General features: G+C 35.8%; 1 protein-coding gene across 5 annotated transcripts in view; it reads right to left on the reverse strand.

Annotated features, from left to right (window-relative positions):
* MYPN (myopalladin) overlaps positions 1-18,358 on the reverse strand; it is an 85,419-nt gene that overhangs the window by 41,266 nt on the left and 25,795 nt on the right. For all 5 annotated transcript variants that reach the window (XM_087932082.1, XM_087932085.1, XM_087932084.1 and 2 more), the window contains 3 exons: positions 8,722-9,570; positions 3,086-3,261; positions 1,500-1,551 (listed from right to left, as the gene is read on the reverse strand). In XM_087932082.1, the coding sequence (XP_087788208.1) occupies positions 1,500-1,551; positions 3,086-3,261; positions 8,722-9,569 (1,076 nt within the window). In that variant the 5' untranslated portion in view covers position 9,570. The remainder of the gene's footprint in view (positions 1-1,499; positions 1,552-3,085; positions 3,262-8,721; positions 9,571-18,358) is intronic.

An 18,358-nucleotide genomic window follows, 5' to 3' on the forward strand; every position in this document is an offset into this window, starting at 1 on the left:
TGCCTCGATGGATTGGGAAGTTCTGTCATACAATTGACTAATAAATAAAATAGAATAAAAAAACAGAACCCTGACTTTAAAGCTTCTCAAAGCATCCTCGCCCCAAAGTGTGTCTCCTCCCTTTTGTCTTGATCAAGCATTCTAAGGAAGTTCTGTGGTTTAATTCCTTGCTCTGTGGGGGAAACAGGAATGGTGAACATTTTTTTTTCCTCTGGTTGAAAAGTGAAAGATGGGATATTCCCTCTGCTCCTGAGGGAGTTAAAAGTAAGGATGCCCTTGAACTGGACTCAGCTCCAGTTGATGACATCCAGGTCTCAGAAGCATAACGGCAATGGTTTACTATTGGTTTTTCCTGGGATTTTGAGGAACTGCCCTCAATATAATAAACAATAGAATGTCAATAATTTTAGAATGACAGAATATTTAGAGCATTGCTTCAAATGCTCAGAAATTACTAGCAGATTTCTTCAAGTACTAGGCATCCCAGTGGTCCACAAAGTAATAAAAGTCCTCCGTGTTTTCCATTATTATTAATCTGTATGAGTGGTTCTTTGCAATGATCAGGATATATGTGAATGTAGAGATGGCTATGTTCAGGCATTTAGAATTAAGAAGGAGACCCATTAAAAGAGGGAGCTCATACTTGAGGATTGGGATGAGAATGAACCTTCACTGGCTAAGTCATTCTTACAGTCTGGAAATAGGAATGGGGAAATATCACATAGCAGTGACTGAACAGACAGCTGCAAAGATCAGATTTTCTCATTGACAAGACTTGTCACATTTTTGGCAAACATAATACTCATTTTCATTATATGAAGAATATTGAAGTTTATCTAGTGACAGGTGGATCTTCAGCAGCAAGAAAGGGAAACTCTAGTTAATTGGGACCTAATCCTTTATAATCCCGTCCTTTGAGAACAAAAGTTCTCAAAAGTAGTCTATTAACATTCGCTTTAGTGGAAAGCAAGGGGCCTCAGTTTCTTCTTGGGAGTTCAGTGAAGTTTGAGAAAGATACATTTCTACTTGGACAGTCTTTTGAAGGCTTGCATCTTATGGATTTGCTCAAATCATATCTATTTGGAAGCTAAGTAGTAAGTACAGGATGTCTGGTTAGGTAGGAAAGTTAAAAATAAATCTCAAAAGAAGACAATGGCTAAACTCTTTAGTATTGCTTCCTGCAATACCTACATAAAAGTATGTATTAAGTCACCAGAGAGATTTCCAAAGAATCTGCTGCATCATTTTCCAAATAGAATTGATCCATTAGTTGCTTTTAGCTGATTAATAACACATAATAATTCATACATCTAGCATTTTGAAACTGATGATATAGATTGGGAAAATGAGATGGGAGAGAAGTTTATTCCCACTCTTCTGATTCAATTCCCTGTCACCCCAATTCCCTGCAATTGTTTTTAAAAGAAATGTAACAAATTGGAAAATCTAACCAAAGAATAGAAGTGTCCACGAGTGTCCCAAAGTCACACTAGACTTACCGATCCATTTCTTCTTTGCCGTTGTCACTTTCAGATTCTGAAGACGAGGCCCCTGTGGGAAAGCAAAGATTATTTCCATGGGTCACCATATTTATTAGTTTACTTATCTGAGTGCAATGTAGACTGCCTGCTTTTAAGTTTTGTTGTTGATAGCACAATGATTTTGTGCAACTAATTTGATTTGTGGGATTGGATCCTAATATCTTTGGAATCTTTCCTTAGCAATTATGTCCCTATAAGAAATGGGAGACATGTTTCTTTTAAGAACATACAAAAAACCCTGTGGTTCTGGTACTGCTGTAGTGTTTCTGGACAGATGACAATTGGCACCCTTACACTTTTCATTCCACTGAAAAATACAACTACTTTTTTCAATCACTGCTGGGAAAATCTATCAGTAAATATTAACTGGATTAAAACTGATCATCAGTTGTATTGTAATAAAAAAAAATAAATCACTCCTCAGTATAGTTGTTAAGTAGAAGCCACATTAAATTATGCTCATCATGTTATCATCATACAAATGCATTGATTATGTTGCACCTCAGATAAATTATATAGTTTTATAATTATATCATAATGCATAAGACAACACATCTTCCCTGATATTCAGACTTCTAAGAGAAATATTTTTAAACTTCTTTGGGAACAGATTCAGATATGAAGATTGTTGCTTAAAACAGATTGTTGCTTAAAAAAGATCAGGCCACATCCTCAAAACTGGATATTCCATGATTAATTAGGTAAAAATTATGTAACAGGTATATGCTTTACAGATAAATACATATGTAAATATATCACTCTCTATAATATACCTATAGAATATCTATGTTTGCTTCTGGCATGAATGAAAAGCACAATGCCATAAAGATATGGTAGTCTAGTGAGTTATCACACAAGTGATGGCAGCTAGTTTTCATTTCTTCCAAATTCCATCTGTAAAACTGGAAAGAACTCTGCAAAGCTGGCTGACAGTATGTATATGTACTGTATATGTACATGTATATGTATATCTGTATGTGTATGTATGTGTGTGTATATATGTATGTGTGTATGTGTGTGTGTTAACACACATGCATCCCCCCCCCCACAGATACTGAAACATGTTACCCCATCCAAATTTTGCCCATTAATAAGCCAAGTCTGAATTCTGGTTTTCTTTCCTTTTCCTTTTTTTTTTTTTTTCAAAATTCATAATATTAGTTTTATTACAGCCCCCGACAGAAAGATCTTAAGGGTCGAAGGATCAGCTTCAGAACTGTTGGTGTCTGTAATACAGTTGTTGCTTCATTTGTATACTGACATATGACCATTGGCAATTGGAGGGAAAGTGGGAAGACATTTTGAGCTCTTCAAGAGCAGCATGACTGATCTTTGTTTTATAGTCAGGGAGACAACTATCATTACCCTTTAAAATTAGTGGCTGCATGCACATTATAAATAAGAGTAAGAATTACTTCTTAAATCTTGGAAAAGCTCTTTCCATATCTCAGGACTTCATTTGAATTAAGAAAACAGCCAAAATATATATAACACAAGTTCTATATGATACTTTCCCTAGTTCAGTTTCAAGCTTCTACTATTACCTTCTACATAAATCTCTGCAGACGTTGAGTCTGTCCCATAGATGTTGGATGCAAAGCAAGAATAACGCCCAGTGTCTTCTTCAAAAGCTTCAACAATAATTAGTGAATGTAGCTCTCCTGATTGGATGATCTGAATATATGGTGAATTTTCAAGCTCTTTCCCTTCACAGTACCACCTGCAAAACAAGGCAATCATTTGTTACCCCTTGACAGATGAATGGGAAGACATATTACAACAATGGCAACGATGTACTAATCACCCTAAGCAAACATTCCACTTAAATGAAACTAAAATAAAAGGGTAAATAACCAGTTGTATTTAGCTGTAGTTAAAAACTGAGCTGCATTCTGTTCCAAGTAAAGATGTATTTATTGAACAATGTAAGGTGGAATGAGGATCAGATAGTAGTTAGTTTGTTGGAACTACAGATTCAAGTTTATATATGCAAAATGGCATGAAATTCAGAGAATAATCATACTGTAGATCCATTATTATTTCTCAGTAACAGTTCTAGTACTAGCAGATCTGTTAGGAAATATTTATGGAGCCTTCCAAGAAAAATGCATTCAAACTTTATCCTTAAACAAAGATACATATACATTGACATATATTCACAGAACACATACACACACACACACACACATATATATATATGGTATTCAGCTTTGTTCGGGTATTTTCTCACGTCATTATAGTTGTGCTTTTAAAGTTGTAGCAACGTTTCGGCAGAATCTCATCTGCCATCATCAGGCTTCTGTATTGTGTTTATCTGTGAGTCAAACTTTCACAGCCGTTTCATAGCCCCAAATTTAGTCTGACTCACAGACGAACACAATACATAAGCCTGATGATGGCAGATGAGATTCTGCCAAAAAGTTGCTACAACTTTAAAAGCACAACTATAATGACGTGGGAAAATACCCGAATATATATATATATATATATATATATATATATATATATATATATATATATATATATTATGGCTATATTTTGCATGTGTTCATTATGATTACCTATATGTAAAATATGAGAGAGAAATTCAACTGCGTTTCACATTCTGGAATAATATATAAGAACACTGAAGCATCTATGTAGAATATAAGTATTTTAGCATGCCTGTTCCATCACTGGCTCTATGAGAGTGTAAATATTTGAATCCAGTATCTATTAAATCTAAATGGTCATACATGTGTGGGTCAAGAATGACTTGTTAACCCTCATTGTGGTGGAGCAGCTGCTCTTTTCTATCCTTTTACCTCAAGTGTAAAAACATACAAAAACACATTTGCTTTTAGATTATCATGATCTGTGAATCTCACCTTTATAGCATGTTAATCATGGTTTTTAGTTTAATGGTTTTCATAATTGACACCAAAAGTTCATGACATAATGCAATGAATAAATTTAGGCATTTATTATATCCTTAATAGATTAAAAGCACTTCTAAATAAAACAAAGAAACAAATTTCCCTGATTTCTGGGGATTTACCTAAGCTTTATGAGAGGATTGGATCTTCTGATTTTAGGATATTTTTTATTATTTTGCCTATGGTGCTCATATCTGGTTGATATACTATTGTTTATTGCTCTGAATAATTTAGAAATTCATTTTTCCATAAGAAGGGTCCAAACCAGAAAGTAAGCTCAGAAAAATTAATAACTCTTGGACCATATGCAAACATTACAATATCATTTAGACATTTTTAACTACAATTCCTATTGCTATCAGCCACTTTAGCTAATCAAGAGAAGGGCAGCCTTGAACATAAAGAACGCTCTAAGTTCCTACTTTAAGGCTAAAGCAATGATAGACAATTTATCAACAGTTATTCAATGCCAGTGAGACTTTTGAATTTGTTTTAAAATATTTAAATAGAATATGACAGAAAATACAAGTTGTTGAAAATGCAATAAATACTTTTCACTCCCTACACTGATTGAAGGCATGTTGGCAGTATTTGGTTAATCCCTTTTGGAACCCTTTTGGATACTTTATAAGAGGAGTACAGTACTTGAACAAGTAAGGCAATTTCTATATCCTTTCGTGCTCTGGGCTATGCATCAATTTCTATTGTAAGTCAGCTGGAGAATGCCAGTAGCTCCAAGTAAAATTAAGGGGAAATTCACATGGCTCCCCACATCTTCAAGTTTTTATGCAGTTCATGTGAATAATGAACCAAGGAAAAACTGTATTCACTTAGATGCACTCATGCAAGAAAATCCCAAGCATCTATTCAAGAATGCACAACACATGGGAATTTTCAAATACCTAACTGATAAAATAAATACCCATATATTGCCTGATTTTTAAGCATTAGAGTTGATTCCCCTGTTTATCTGCTATATTCAGCTTAGATATTATCTTAAGATAATTTCACATAAAATAAATTTAATAAGTTAAAGACAGTAGCAATTTTAGTTCCCTCTCCATAATACAGATAGACAAATGCTGTAGGACAGCCATATGCATATTTAAGAATAAATCCATAAACTATAGATTTTAATGAGAAAAATAAATCTCCTTTATATTAGAATAGATTTCAGTCTATAACCCTGCATAACAAAATCTATTTATCCAACTACTTAATATATTTAAAAATAAATCTTGCAGTTTGGCAGAGTAACGTAGAGAATGTTGTTATGGTTAGCAGAGACTGGGAAAAATGCTCTTTTAAGCTTTTCCATCTTCCTCCATTTTTTCCTGTTTCCTATAACAGTAGGCAGGGGAACAAAAAAAAAAGAATTGCCCTTCCTTCCTTCCTTCCTTCCTTCCTTCCTTCCTTCCTTCCTTCCTTCCTTCCTTCCTTCCTTCCCTGGCATACTGATCAGGGGAGAGGGTTATTTGTTTAAATAAATTAATGAACATGGTCTTGTTCCCTTCCTTCTTTCTGTTCTCTCTCCCACCTCATTTCTTCATCTGTAATTGGTTGGCAACCATGGAGCCATGCTTTTGAGAAAAAAAACCACAGGTCTTCAAGGAGAGTCAAAAATTCAAGATGATATCCCAAATCCATTGGAAATGGGTAGCTTACAAATTCAAAAAAGGAAAAAAAAGAAAGAAAGAAAGAAAGAAAGAAAGAAAGAAAGAAAGAAAGAAAGAAAGAAAGAAAGAAAGAAACTGTAACAACACAAAAAGATGTAGAATTTTGATCATAAAATCACAGCAACCATTTTGGTGTTTTTGAACCTCCCAGATATCCATCTACTGTAGGATGAAACTGTTGTCTTACCCTTAATCTTCTTTTCAACACACTTCCTTGGGATCTCCACCTGTAAAATTTCTGTAAAAAGTTTTATTCTTTTGTTAACTCCCTTTCCCCCATTTTCTTTTGGGGACTTTCTTGGTGAGAGGATCCTGGATCTCTACCCTATATTCTTATCTTGAGTAGAGGAAGTTTTTGCTCATTCATAATTAGCACCATTCACAAGAAGTGGGAAACGTGCTATGATCAGAATGCTGTGCTTGTTTTTGATGTATACACAAGCATTTCTCACATGAAATGAAATCCCCATAATCATATAAGTAATAACCAGAGATAATAATATGCCACTTTGACAAGGTGCATTAATCTGTGTATCCTCCCTTGAGTAAATGCAGCTAAAGTGCCTGTTAGTCTTTTATCTTACTGATGCAGTCTGTTGGACTCAGAAAATAATTAAGTCAATGTGATTAGGTACCTGGGATAATTTGTGGGTAACAGAAAAAAAAAATGCTTGTGGCACCTAACAACTCTGCTAATAATAGGTTCCATCAATGGATAAATTTACCTCATGTGTAATCAAAATTTTAGTCCACATACTGTCCACAATTTGGTATATTCCAGATGGAATGCTAATTTTACCAGAATTCTCAACCAATACCGCTATTGGGAATCAAAACATCTGAAAAATGCCATGTTGGGAAAGACTATGGCAACTGTCCAACATGTCAAGAAGTTGTTCTCAAACAAGACATTGTATCACAAGGGTTACAACTGGGATGCCATATATACAATGCAAAGATTTCAAACTCTTTCCACCATTGAGTATACACCTTCCCCAGCATGCCAGATCAATAAGATGATGCAATGACTAGGAGTGCTAATGTCTGAAGTATATACTATTTAAAGTTTAGTTAGAAATAATTTTTTGGTTTCTAGTTACATTACACATTGCAAGAATGCAGTCTTGCCACAGAAAAGAAGCACAGTTTTTAGAAAGTCATTTAATTTAGAGACCTATATCGTCTATTTTTGAAACAGAAGTTCTATCATCCATTGTTTTACTCCACTGAATATATCTGTTGTCAAACACCACAAGTCATTTTTTTCTTAAATGTCACTCCATCAACTTGTTTGATGAGGCATCAAAAGAGGATTAAATTTTTACTAAATTACTAAAAATGGACATAATTAACAGGATATATATATTTACTAAATATTAGCAACTGGGTGTATATTGCAGATATGCACAAGGAAAACCATGACCTTTGAGGATATATGGTGTAATTGATTTCTTTTTTGAGAATTTAATTTGTGAAATAATGTCACAGGATTCCTTTCCAAAAATTGCAATGTTCCTGGTGCTTGACTAAAAACCATAAATCTGGGTTTTCTCTCTTAAGGTAAGAGTAGAAGGAGCAATGGCAAAAAAAATGGGAGAATTGTAAATAATATACAACAATTTGTGCTTGAGATACATCATTAAGCTGATCTGCGCCTTTTACAGATTGGTCCCCAAAGATGATAGCAAAGATGTGACCAGCAGTGACATGGACAAGATGTATGCATTCAGGGCAGAGATTTCATGGGTTCCTACAGTGTGTATGTGTGTGTATAAGAGTCAATGTGTGTGTGTGTGTGTGTGTATCAAAAGTCAGGATAGCAGCCACACAATTAAAAGCCCCATTCCGCTTTACATGTATTTCATCTGCAAGGATCAACAAAGGTTGATCAAGTACAGTAGTCACAATAGACACCTTGATTTCTTTAAACTGTCTTATGGATGACCCTGGAAGGATGGGAGAACACTTGCAAGCATTTTTCCTTTTACTGAAAGGTTTTAAAATGGGAATGGAGAGAGGAAAATTGTTGTAAGGTAAACTGCTTTTACTTCCAATGTAAACATCCCAAATGATTTCAAAGCGGGTTACATATGCCAAGAAAATTTGAACGCAAAAATGGGCGAATTTCTGCTGTATAATTTCAGATTCAGGGCATCTGGAGTGGGCTTAATCTTTGCCTTCCACCCTCTTTCCCACTGTTTTTGTTGAAAAAAGACATTACAAAGCTCAAAAAGGACATTACAAAGATGAAAAATAGCCATTTTGCCACCAAATTTTCACAGAATGATCTCAGAATGTTGGGGAGATATAAGACATGTAAATCTGGGGTTGACCCACCACCACCTTAAAAACAAAGGTGTTTTGCCTGAAAGCTCGCAAAACATGGAGAAAGCACTAAGGGAGATATAGTTCATAAGTAACTCTTCCTTTTTAATAATCCCCAAAGGAGTAAGTATTGAAACAGAACTGTCTACGAGCAATGGTGGAGTCCTAGTAGAGAACTGACCAAATAGTGAGGGTACTTAACTGTAGCCACCCATTCCATGAAGAGTTATTTTCAGTACATAAATAAAATAGGGACATGTTTACCTGATTTCAGGTGTTGGTATTCCTACTACAATGCAGTCCAACTGCACTTTGGTTCCTTCAGAGACCTCTCTGCTTTTCAGTTTTTGGGTAAAATGTGGCGGTTGACCTATTGGCTCCTCGGAATAAAAAGGTGCAGCTGATGTCTCTATGCTTAATTCTGGATTTTCTAATGTATGGACCGCTTCCACATCTGCCTGTTGAGGATAAGCTGGGTTTTCCAGTGATGGCTCAATTTGATCTGACTCTTGAGATATTGGGACACAAGGCCTTTCCCTGTTTTCAGATAAATTGTCTTGGTTGGCCTTGTGTTTGCTCCTGTAGTTTTTGCATGTCTTGGGTCTGATTCTTTTTGAACTGTGTGCTTTGAAAAGAGAAGAAAGCTCCTCAATAAAATTGGCAGCCTTGTCGAGCAACTCTTTCTTTGATTCTGTCTCTGATCCAAATGGCTGCTTCTTCGGATGGTTGCCTGAAGTTGGTAAAGCTGTAGGATGGCACTTCTGCTTGTTTGAAATAATATTTTCAGAGTTTTTCAACTCGGAGGGTAAGAACACGTGGACCTGCTGTTCTTCTTCTTGGCTGTTCTCAGGTGGCTCTTGATTGATAGCTTGTCTGGCCAAATTGACACTCTCATCTAGCTCTTCTTGGCTCAAAAAGGCAGAAAGATCTGGAAGTTCATCCTGGCCAGTTACCTCATCAGAAGACCTGGAGGTACTCCCAGAATGGACAGAATGCAGAGAAGATTCTGATCTACTCCTTTCACTATTACCTTGATGGTTGTTTTCAGCTAAATAACTCTCTCTCAGAAGTTGAGTTATTGAAGTTGAAGATTCAGAAGTATTGTCTTGCATGCTGTTAACAAAGAGTACAAATAGGACCATAACCTCATAAAATACATAATTTTCTAATACTGAGTTAAAGAAATTGAACCAGAGGTGTTTTTACTGTTGACTTCCCCAACCTAGAACTTTACAGAGGTGTACTGCAGCTTTCCCCAACCAACAGTTTTTAACACTTTCCCCTCGAGAATTAAGATATATCCAACAATCAGGCTGAGGAAACTGTTCTACTGGAATTGATCAACAGATACTGTATATAATTCCTCTTTTGCTCCAGGTTTAATTGTGATCTGATATGGCTAGCATCTCTATTATTTGGAAGTACTCTAACTTTCTTAAAGACTTAAGGTAAATTTTGCTGCACAAAGTGGTATTCTCAACCACTCTCTATTAGAATTTGTCCCATTTACTCATTCTTTTACTTTATCCAGCTTCATCCTTCATCCATCTAATCCTGTATTGTATGCTTGGAGTTATTATACCTCATAAAGAGGCATTTATTTGTCCTACATCTGATATTCTTTTAAACTGACAGCTGGGCTTGATTTACTGTATGTATAATAATAATATTATGCCCTCCCAAATTAAGATTGTGCTGTAACCATATGACCAATCCTAGCAGCGTTCATACTTGAATGCATATATATCATGCAAATATCTTTTTATAAACAGATGCTCATAATCAAAAAGATGTAGCTGGAATTCAGTATTTGCCATGCCTTGATGATGGTTTGATGGGGATGAGAAATTCTAGAAAAGTTACCCAGGAATTGGTTGATCATCCCTGCTTTTATAAGAAGATCTGAAATCCCTAAACATTAGAATGCTCTTTGTCTGAAGAAATTTTCTCAATGGAACTGTGTCCTATCATCTCTTTCATTGATTTCTGTGTGACTAGTTCATTTTTCAGTATATTTTGGCTCTCACTGTATCTCAAAATTGTATATATTTGAAGTTGAGGTAGAAAATGTCAGGAAGACCTGATTTTGAATAACTATGGTCCAGTCAAGATTGGATGAATCCTGGGGAACAACACACCATTTTAGCACTGAGTTGTATTTCCAGAGTTGAAATGAGATGTCTTATGCTACTTAAGGGATCCTGCAGAGACTGTGAAGCACACATAGCTCAGTTCACTCCTGCTCATCAACACAGGCTGTTCCTGGTGACCTCTTCACCGTATCTAATCTCAGGGTGAACAGTGGATAACTCCACACTCAGCACTGACATATAAGGACACTGCTTAACTTAGTCACAGAAGTCAGTTAAATTAGTTACTGATTTTGGGCAAACAGATATACCTCTGTTTAAGATAGAGTTGGCACCAGGCGTCACTTGAGTTTTTGCCATAATTTGCAGCTGGAGATGTAACTATTATATGTAACCATTTGTCTTAAACAGTTAATTTTCTGCATTTTTTAGAAATGTTTACTTTGTTGCTCTCATGACCATATTCTTTGATGAAACTGATGTAGCATAGTTAAAATTTGTGCACAGAGGCCCAAATGTGTACAGAACAGAGACTATGATGTTTTCAAAGATACTTATGGAGAGGCGTGAAAAAAAGGCAGGATGGTGGATATAACTCATATGATTGGAAACACATGTAAAAAAGGGCAGGATTTTTTGATCACACGATGATAGCCACCATCTTGCCTATTTTTGACCCTTTCCCTGATGCTACTCCTTGATGTTTCTCAATAAACCAACATTAAAGTACCACTGCCCATTTCCAGTCAAAATCTGGAAATTTTCCTAAAGCCATTTCTGCCATTTCTTCAAGCAAAACCACAATTACCAGAACCTCACCTCATTTACTAGACACCTTTGACCTGGGATGATACGGCCAGTTATTTTCATGGAAAGCAAGAAACAGTTTGGACACATGGGATACAAGAAGACAAAAGGATTCCCTTAGGTGAAGCTTGAATCGAATGCATGGAAACCATCAAGGATGGTGGGGGTCTCTTTTTCAGAAGTATGTTTTTCAATTTCTCAGTCTATGCTCCCAGACCTGCAGCTCCCTTATGGTCATATCTGTGACTTGTCTCTCCTTGCTTAGCTTTTAAACCTAGTCCAGGTCATTGGCCAGGTGCCACATCAGCTAACCTTGGAAAATGGGGGAAAAGGTCACAAGTGCGATAGGCAAATTTTTCATAAATAACAGCAAGCATAGCTGACCTGATAATTGTTAAAAAAGCAAACAATAAAAGTTAGGATTCACCTAAGAGAGGTGAAAATCTGCTCTGTTTTAATTATGAAAGCTCAAATCAAATCAAATAATTTATTACAGATCAATGATCCAGGCTAAACAAGGCTTGTTAAATAAACTTACAGAATAGAGTTATAAAATAGAACATAAAAATAAAATCAGGCATACAGGATGAAAAATGTATTGTACGGTCATGTTTGCCCTATCTTGTTATCAGCACTATTCAAGCTATGAAAATAAAATTTGCAAGAGTCATCTTGTGGTCTTTATGCATTAATAAAAAATGAGCATAAAAGTGAAAGTGAGGTTAGGGGAGGCATTAGTAGCTCTTTACATACAGTATATCTTGATAGAGGTTACAGTGCTGAAAAATATAGTTTGTTTTTAAACCTTACTACAGGTAGTCTTGACTTACAAATTACAGTTGAGACCAGAATTTCTGTTGCTAAGCAAGGTGATTGTTAAGTGATTTGTGTCCAATTTTACAAACTTTTTTGCCACAGTTAAACAAATCACTGCAGTTATCAAGTGAATCATATAGTCGTTAAACGAAGGCTTCCACCGTTGTCTTTGCTTTTTGGAAGCTGACTAGGAAGGTTCCCAAAGGTGATCATATGAGATGCTGCAACTATTGTAAATATATGCTGGTTGCCAAGTGAGCAAATTTTGATCACATGACCATTGGGATACTGTGATGGTTATAAGAGTGAGGATTGGTTGTAGGTCATATTTTTCAGTGCTTTGGTAGCTTTGAACAGTCGCTAAACAAATTGTTATAAGTTGAGGATTACCCATAACTTTACAACCGCAGTGTCAGGGATCCGGCAGTTACTCCAGTTAAATCATGAGCCTTGAGCCACACTCCCAAAACATTTTGTATACACGTTTTATAGTTGACAAGCAGAGCCTTCATGCATATGGAATTTTCCACAATTTTACAAAATAATGTGGCTGTCAACAGTTATTGTTGAAAGTTGGTTAGAATCTAGACCTCTGCACTGCTATAGTCCAATTGTACCCTTGATGAGAGTTTATTGTATTCTGTTTGTAATTCTCTATAAAGATCCCCTCACATCCCGGAAATAAATTGTTTCAACTCCTTTCCTCAAAACGACGCTATAGAGCACTACACACTAGAACAACTAGACACAAGGACATTTTTTCCCCAAACACCATCACTCTGCTAAACAAATAATTCCCTCAACACTGTCCAACTATTATAAAGTCTGCACTACTATTACAGCTAATCTTCTCATTATTCCTGATCACCCATCCCCTCCCACTTGTGACTGTATGACTGTAACGTTGTTGCTTGTATCCTAAAGTTTAACATTGACTGTTTCCTAGTATGATTTGATTGCTTATTGTACTCTATGACTATTATTAAGTGTTCTACTTTATGATTCTTGACAAATGTATCTTTTCTTTTATGTATACTGAGAGTATTTGCACCAAGACAAATTCCTTGTGTGTCCAATCACACTTGGCCAATAAAGAATTCTATTCTATTCTATTCTATTCTATTCTATTCTATTCTATTCTATTCTATTCTATTCTATTCTATTCTAAACAACCATCCATTCTAATGATGAAACTGATAATTATGAATACATTTATGCATTCTAGAATTTATACAGTAACAGTTTGAAAAATGTAAGATTATAAATGAATTTAGAAAGTGATGGTTCACATTTGATATAACTTTAATTTGTGCTTAATCACTACAGTGAAATTGATCCTTCACATAGAATATTTTTTATTGGTTAAGTGTGATTGGACACACAAGGAATTTGTCTTGGTGTAAATACTCTCAGTATATATAAAGAAATTTGTTAACATTTGTTAAGAATCAAGAATCATAACGTACAACAGTTAATGATAGTCGTAGGGTACAATCAACTATCAAATCATACTAGGAAACAGTCAATATAAATTGTAAGGACACAAGCGACAAAGTTACAGTCCTACAGTCACAATCACATTAAATAGATATATCTGATATCGAGTAAAATTTGATTCTATTCTATTCTATTTCTATTCTACCTACAGTAGAACATAGAATAATAATTACAATTACCTGTGAGTAATAAATAAAATTCAACCATTCTCACTAATCAAAGCTTGCGTTATTGAGATGAAAGTTTGACTAGGTAGATAAATGTAAATATCTCAAGAACTGTTAACTCATTCAATCATAAATGGCTTCTATAACTCTGCCAACCTTCCAAGGACTTTTCTATAGAGCAAGCCATTACAAATCCTTTTCACTCGTATCTCTACAACCCTTATTTGACTTGACCCCGCATGCGAACAGTGGGTGTAGATTTAGAAAAACTCTCCTTCAAGTTAACCAGAAAGCATGGCTGGCTGGGGAATTCTTGGAGTTGAATTCCACACATCTTAATGTTGCTAAAGTTGACAAACACTGAGCTTACGTCTCCATCCTCCCCTTGGTGCATGAGCATTTGTGATGGGAAACAGAAGAGTTGAACATAAACACCAGTTCTCTCCTCTATTTAGGATGCCTGGTGGGCAAACATTCTGCAACCATAATGGCTTAGCACCTGCACTGAATAAAAGCTCAGGAGCCTGGGAACATAGCGAGGGAAGGATTCCTAGGAGCACGAAACCACCCGCCCCCAGATCTGTGCATCAGAGCTGGCAATGAGCCAGATGTAAGTCAGCTGAGCTATTCTACCGTGATTTGTCTGGGATTGTGGGTCATACCATCAATCTGAATCAAAGCCAATGCCTACATTTGAGAAGTAAGGCTATAAAAGACGAGGGTTCTAGCTATTCTTTTTACTACTAAAGCATATCCAGAAATTGGAGTGGTTTCATGTGATACATTCGTTTAATAGAAAATTATTATTTTTTTTTAATGTTAAAAAGAAGTGTCTGCATTTTGTTTATTCTAAGATTGAATCATATCAGTTTCATCGGGATCATTCAGGGGCATCACATGCCACATTATCAAATATTTCTTTGCTATTTTCAAATGATGCTGAAAGTAATATTTTGTTGTGTATTTAGTAAACAAATAAATGGTTAGCAGTCGGCAATAAAATGTGACGCCTTTTTTTTGGTTGTGGCATGAAGACTGTATTGAAACACCAGCATTAGCGCAGAGGTGGTATTCAGCAGGCAGAGGTAGTATTCAGCAGGTTCTGACCAGTTCTGGAGAACCGGTAGCAGAAATTTTGAGTAGTTCAGAGAACCAGCAAATACCACCTCAGACTGGCCCTGCCCCCATCTATTATCTGCCTCCCATTGAGTCCCAGCTGATCAGCTGGGTCTTCTTTGGTTGCCCTGCACAGGAGAACAGAGCTGGAAAGCAGGTTAGTGGGTTGGGGTGGGAATGGAGATTTTACAGTATCTTCCCCTGCCACACCAACCAAGCCACGCACACCAAACCACGGCATGCCTACCATGCCACGCCATGCCCACCAAGCCATGCCCACAGAACTGGTAGTAAAGAATTCTGAATCCCACCACTGAGTGCAGATAATGGTGGAATTGAAGAAAGATTCCTAAATATCAACTATTATATGAAGACCCAGCTCTCTGGAAAAGACTCCAATGCTAATAAAGGTGGAAAGAAAGAAATAAAGAAGACCAGCAGAAAGGTGGATGGACTCTTATTACAGTGGCAGTGAGTGCTCCATTGGAAGACGAGGTCAAAGAAAGATTGTTATGGAGGAAATTTATCCAAGTGGTAGTTTGGAGTCAAAAATAACTTGATGCTACATAATCAAATCAATCATTTCTAGTCAAAAGGAGGAATCTGAGATGGAATGCTATTTTAATTATGTTCACTTGTGGGCTTCATAGAAGTATCTATTCAGCAACTATGGAAGGAGAAATTTGAACTAGAAAATCCACAAGGAGCATCTAATTCACTTGTTGGGATGATTCCCACAAGGATGTTATACCCTTAATTGACTTACACTGATTGAGAATCTGTCAAAATTTCAAAATTTGCAATGATAAGCTTTATAATTTAAAGAGTCACCTTGTAGGGGAGATGGGCTGCATATATTTTAAAAACTAACTAAATAAATAAAATTTTAACTGGAAGTATTATTAGGTGGGAGAGACAAGCTAGTATCTCAGAATAAATTTTGGCCTGTGCTGTGTTTTCTTTTACTGTACTTCTAGGCCAGCCATAATAGTTGGAAGCCCAGCAAGGTAGCCTTGGGGACTGGGCTCTTACAAACTCTCATGACATCTAATTCATGCAAAATACTAAGGAGCACTTGCCAATACCTCACATGAATGGAAGAATATACTGAGAATTGCTGTGAAATATTCTCCTGCCTGCCTTTGCCAAGTCAATGACCTTTAGCCATAGATGGGCTATAGTTCTCATCTCCCAACATGGAGTAATGAGACTGCAATCAAAGGCATGCTGGAAGATGCTAGGTGGAAAGGTTATAGGGCTTTCTTTGAAGCCATGCTTTTATTTAAAGAATTTTAGTGAGATGAGCTTCAATATAAATTATCTGGATCAAGTTAGCAGTAGAATGAGCAACAATGTCCTTTCAAAGTAAGGGATTATTAGCTGGTATCCCCTTCTACTTGTGATGCATTTGTTAATCATCTCAAACCAAAGTCTCTCACTGAGACCAAAATGTTTCTGGTTCATTTGTGAACAATTAGAACCCCTAAATCTCTTTATTCAGAATTACACTCCAGGCATTAATCCTTTTCTAACAGCATACATTTGATTTTAGTCAATATTTTGTTGACTCTTTAGTCAACATTCTGATCCTCTAAATAAGCACTCTGATGTTTCAAGATACAGCATCCAGTTAATTTTAAGAGAATACCCTAAGCTCTGTGTAGACCAATTAATAAATAAATGCTAATATTTTATGCAATTCTTAACCAATTACATTTATAAAAATAAAGGATGAGGAACAAACATGCAAGTTAAGCCATTCATTTCTCCTTTTTACTATAAAAGAAAGAGCTCTTCTTAACTCTCTCCCATCAATCAAATATTCATTAAATTATACAACATTCCAATAAATTGCCATGACTGAATCTGTTGTTCCAGTACAAACATCTAAAGTGTGTCCCACAAACTCAAATGTTTCAAAAGACTTCCCCTGGAGGTTTTCTAGAACCCTCCATTCTGGTACTCTACAAATAAATAACTGTATTCAAATGTGCTTTTAAGACTACTTAATTATTATGGGTGCTCAATTTGGGTGGATAACAAAAAAAGAAACAAGAGCCCAAACTAAACTTCAAAGATTACAAATGCTTTATTTGTATTAAATGCTTAATCATCCTTGAAGCGAAGCATTTTTCCCGGGACTGCCCGTTTTAGTTAGGAATTTTGGGAGTTATAATCCCAATTTATAAAAAGCTGGTTAAAGAATATCCTAAAATTGTAGGGGAAGGAGTGGCAGAACCTGGGGAAGGAGTTAAAGGAGGGATCAGCATAGCATTTCTACATAGCCACAGGTGTCTGAGTCCAATCCCTCTTGAATTCTGTGGGTCCTTATCTAACTCTTAGCAGGTGCTAATCATTAGTTGATATTCCTGTGCATAGACATGGATAGCAATAAATCAATTTAATTGTACCTTCATATGTGAACTTGATCTTTCACACCTGACAAAAATAACAGTAACAGGTAATTTCTCCATTCAAATCTATACATAAATCTGGTTAGGTTATTTCGAATTTCTAGATATGGCTCCCTATCATTTGTTACTTACTTTGGAGAATACAAAATGAAGCATTTGGCATATATTGACTTAAAATGCTGTCCCATTATTTAAGGGCACATCTCCTGCTCTTAAGTAAAGCGACATGATTTCCCAACTCTTAGATTTTATTTAATTTTGAACATTATCTCAAAGTATTTCTACTTTGTTAATGTAAACACACAGTGTCTAGTTTGCTCTCCTCTTCTTTCCCCCAAAGCAATAATCTTGTTCTTTTTGCTTATGAAGGAATTTTTTGAAAAAAGGATGATAAAGCAAAATTTATTTCTCCACAGTAACAGTTTTAGATCACACATTATTGATTAATGCACTATATGTAACTGCAGATTCTGTGGTTGATCTATTACAAGTAGTCCTTGCTTAACAACTGACTTGTTTAGTGATCATTCAGGTGTTTTGCAACCGGAAGGCTTTTACAGTGATTGAAGTATCCTACACTCCCATGACGATCATTTGCAAGCTTCACACCCAGCTTCCAAGAAGCAGATTCAATACAGAAGCCAGCAGTAAAGTTATAAGTTGTGATATCCTGCTTAATGACTGCAGTAGACAAGAGATAGTACTTGACAATTACATTGCTTAATTGCATTGTGTTGCTCTACCAATAAAAATATTGCAATCTGGATTTTGGCATGTTGAAAAGAATTTGACATGGAATCCATTTTAGATGTTTGGTGTCCATCTCTTTCTTATATATAATCACTAAATAGTCTGCATATTAAATTACAATGCATTGGCTTGTTATGATTTATTCTTAATTCTTACTGACTCTTATTCTTAATTATTACTGACTTACTGACTTTATTTCCAAACTACTTGTGATTTTAAAAAAATCACTGTCCTAGTATTAAGG

The sequence above is a fragment of the Pseudonaja textilis genome, chromosome 4 (genome assembly GCF_049901715.1).
Source record: "Pseudonaja textilis isolate UNSWEBS1 chromosome 4, rPseTex1.2, whole genome shotgun sequence".
NCBI classification, from domain to species: domain Eukaryota; kingdom Metazoa; phylum Chordata; class Lepidosauria; order Squamata; family Elapidae; genus Pseudonaja; species Pseudonaja textilis.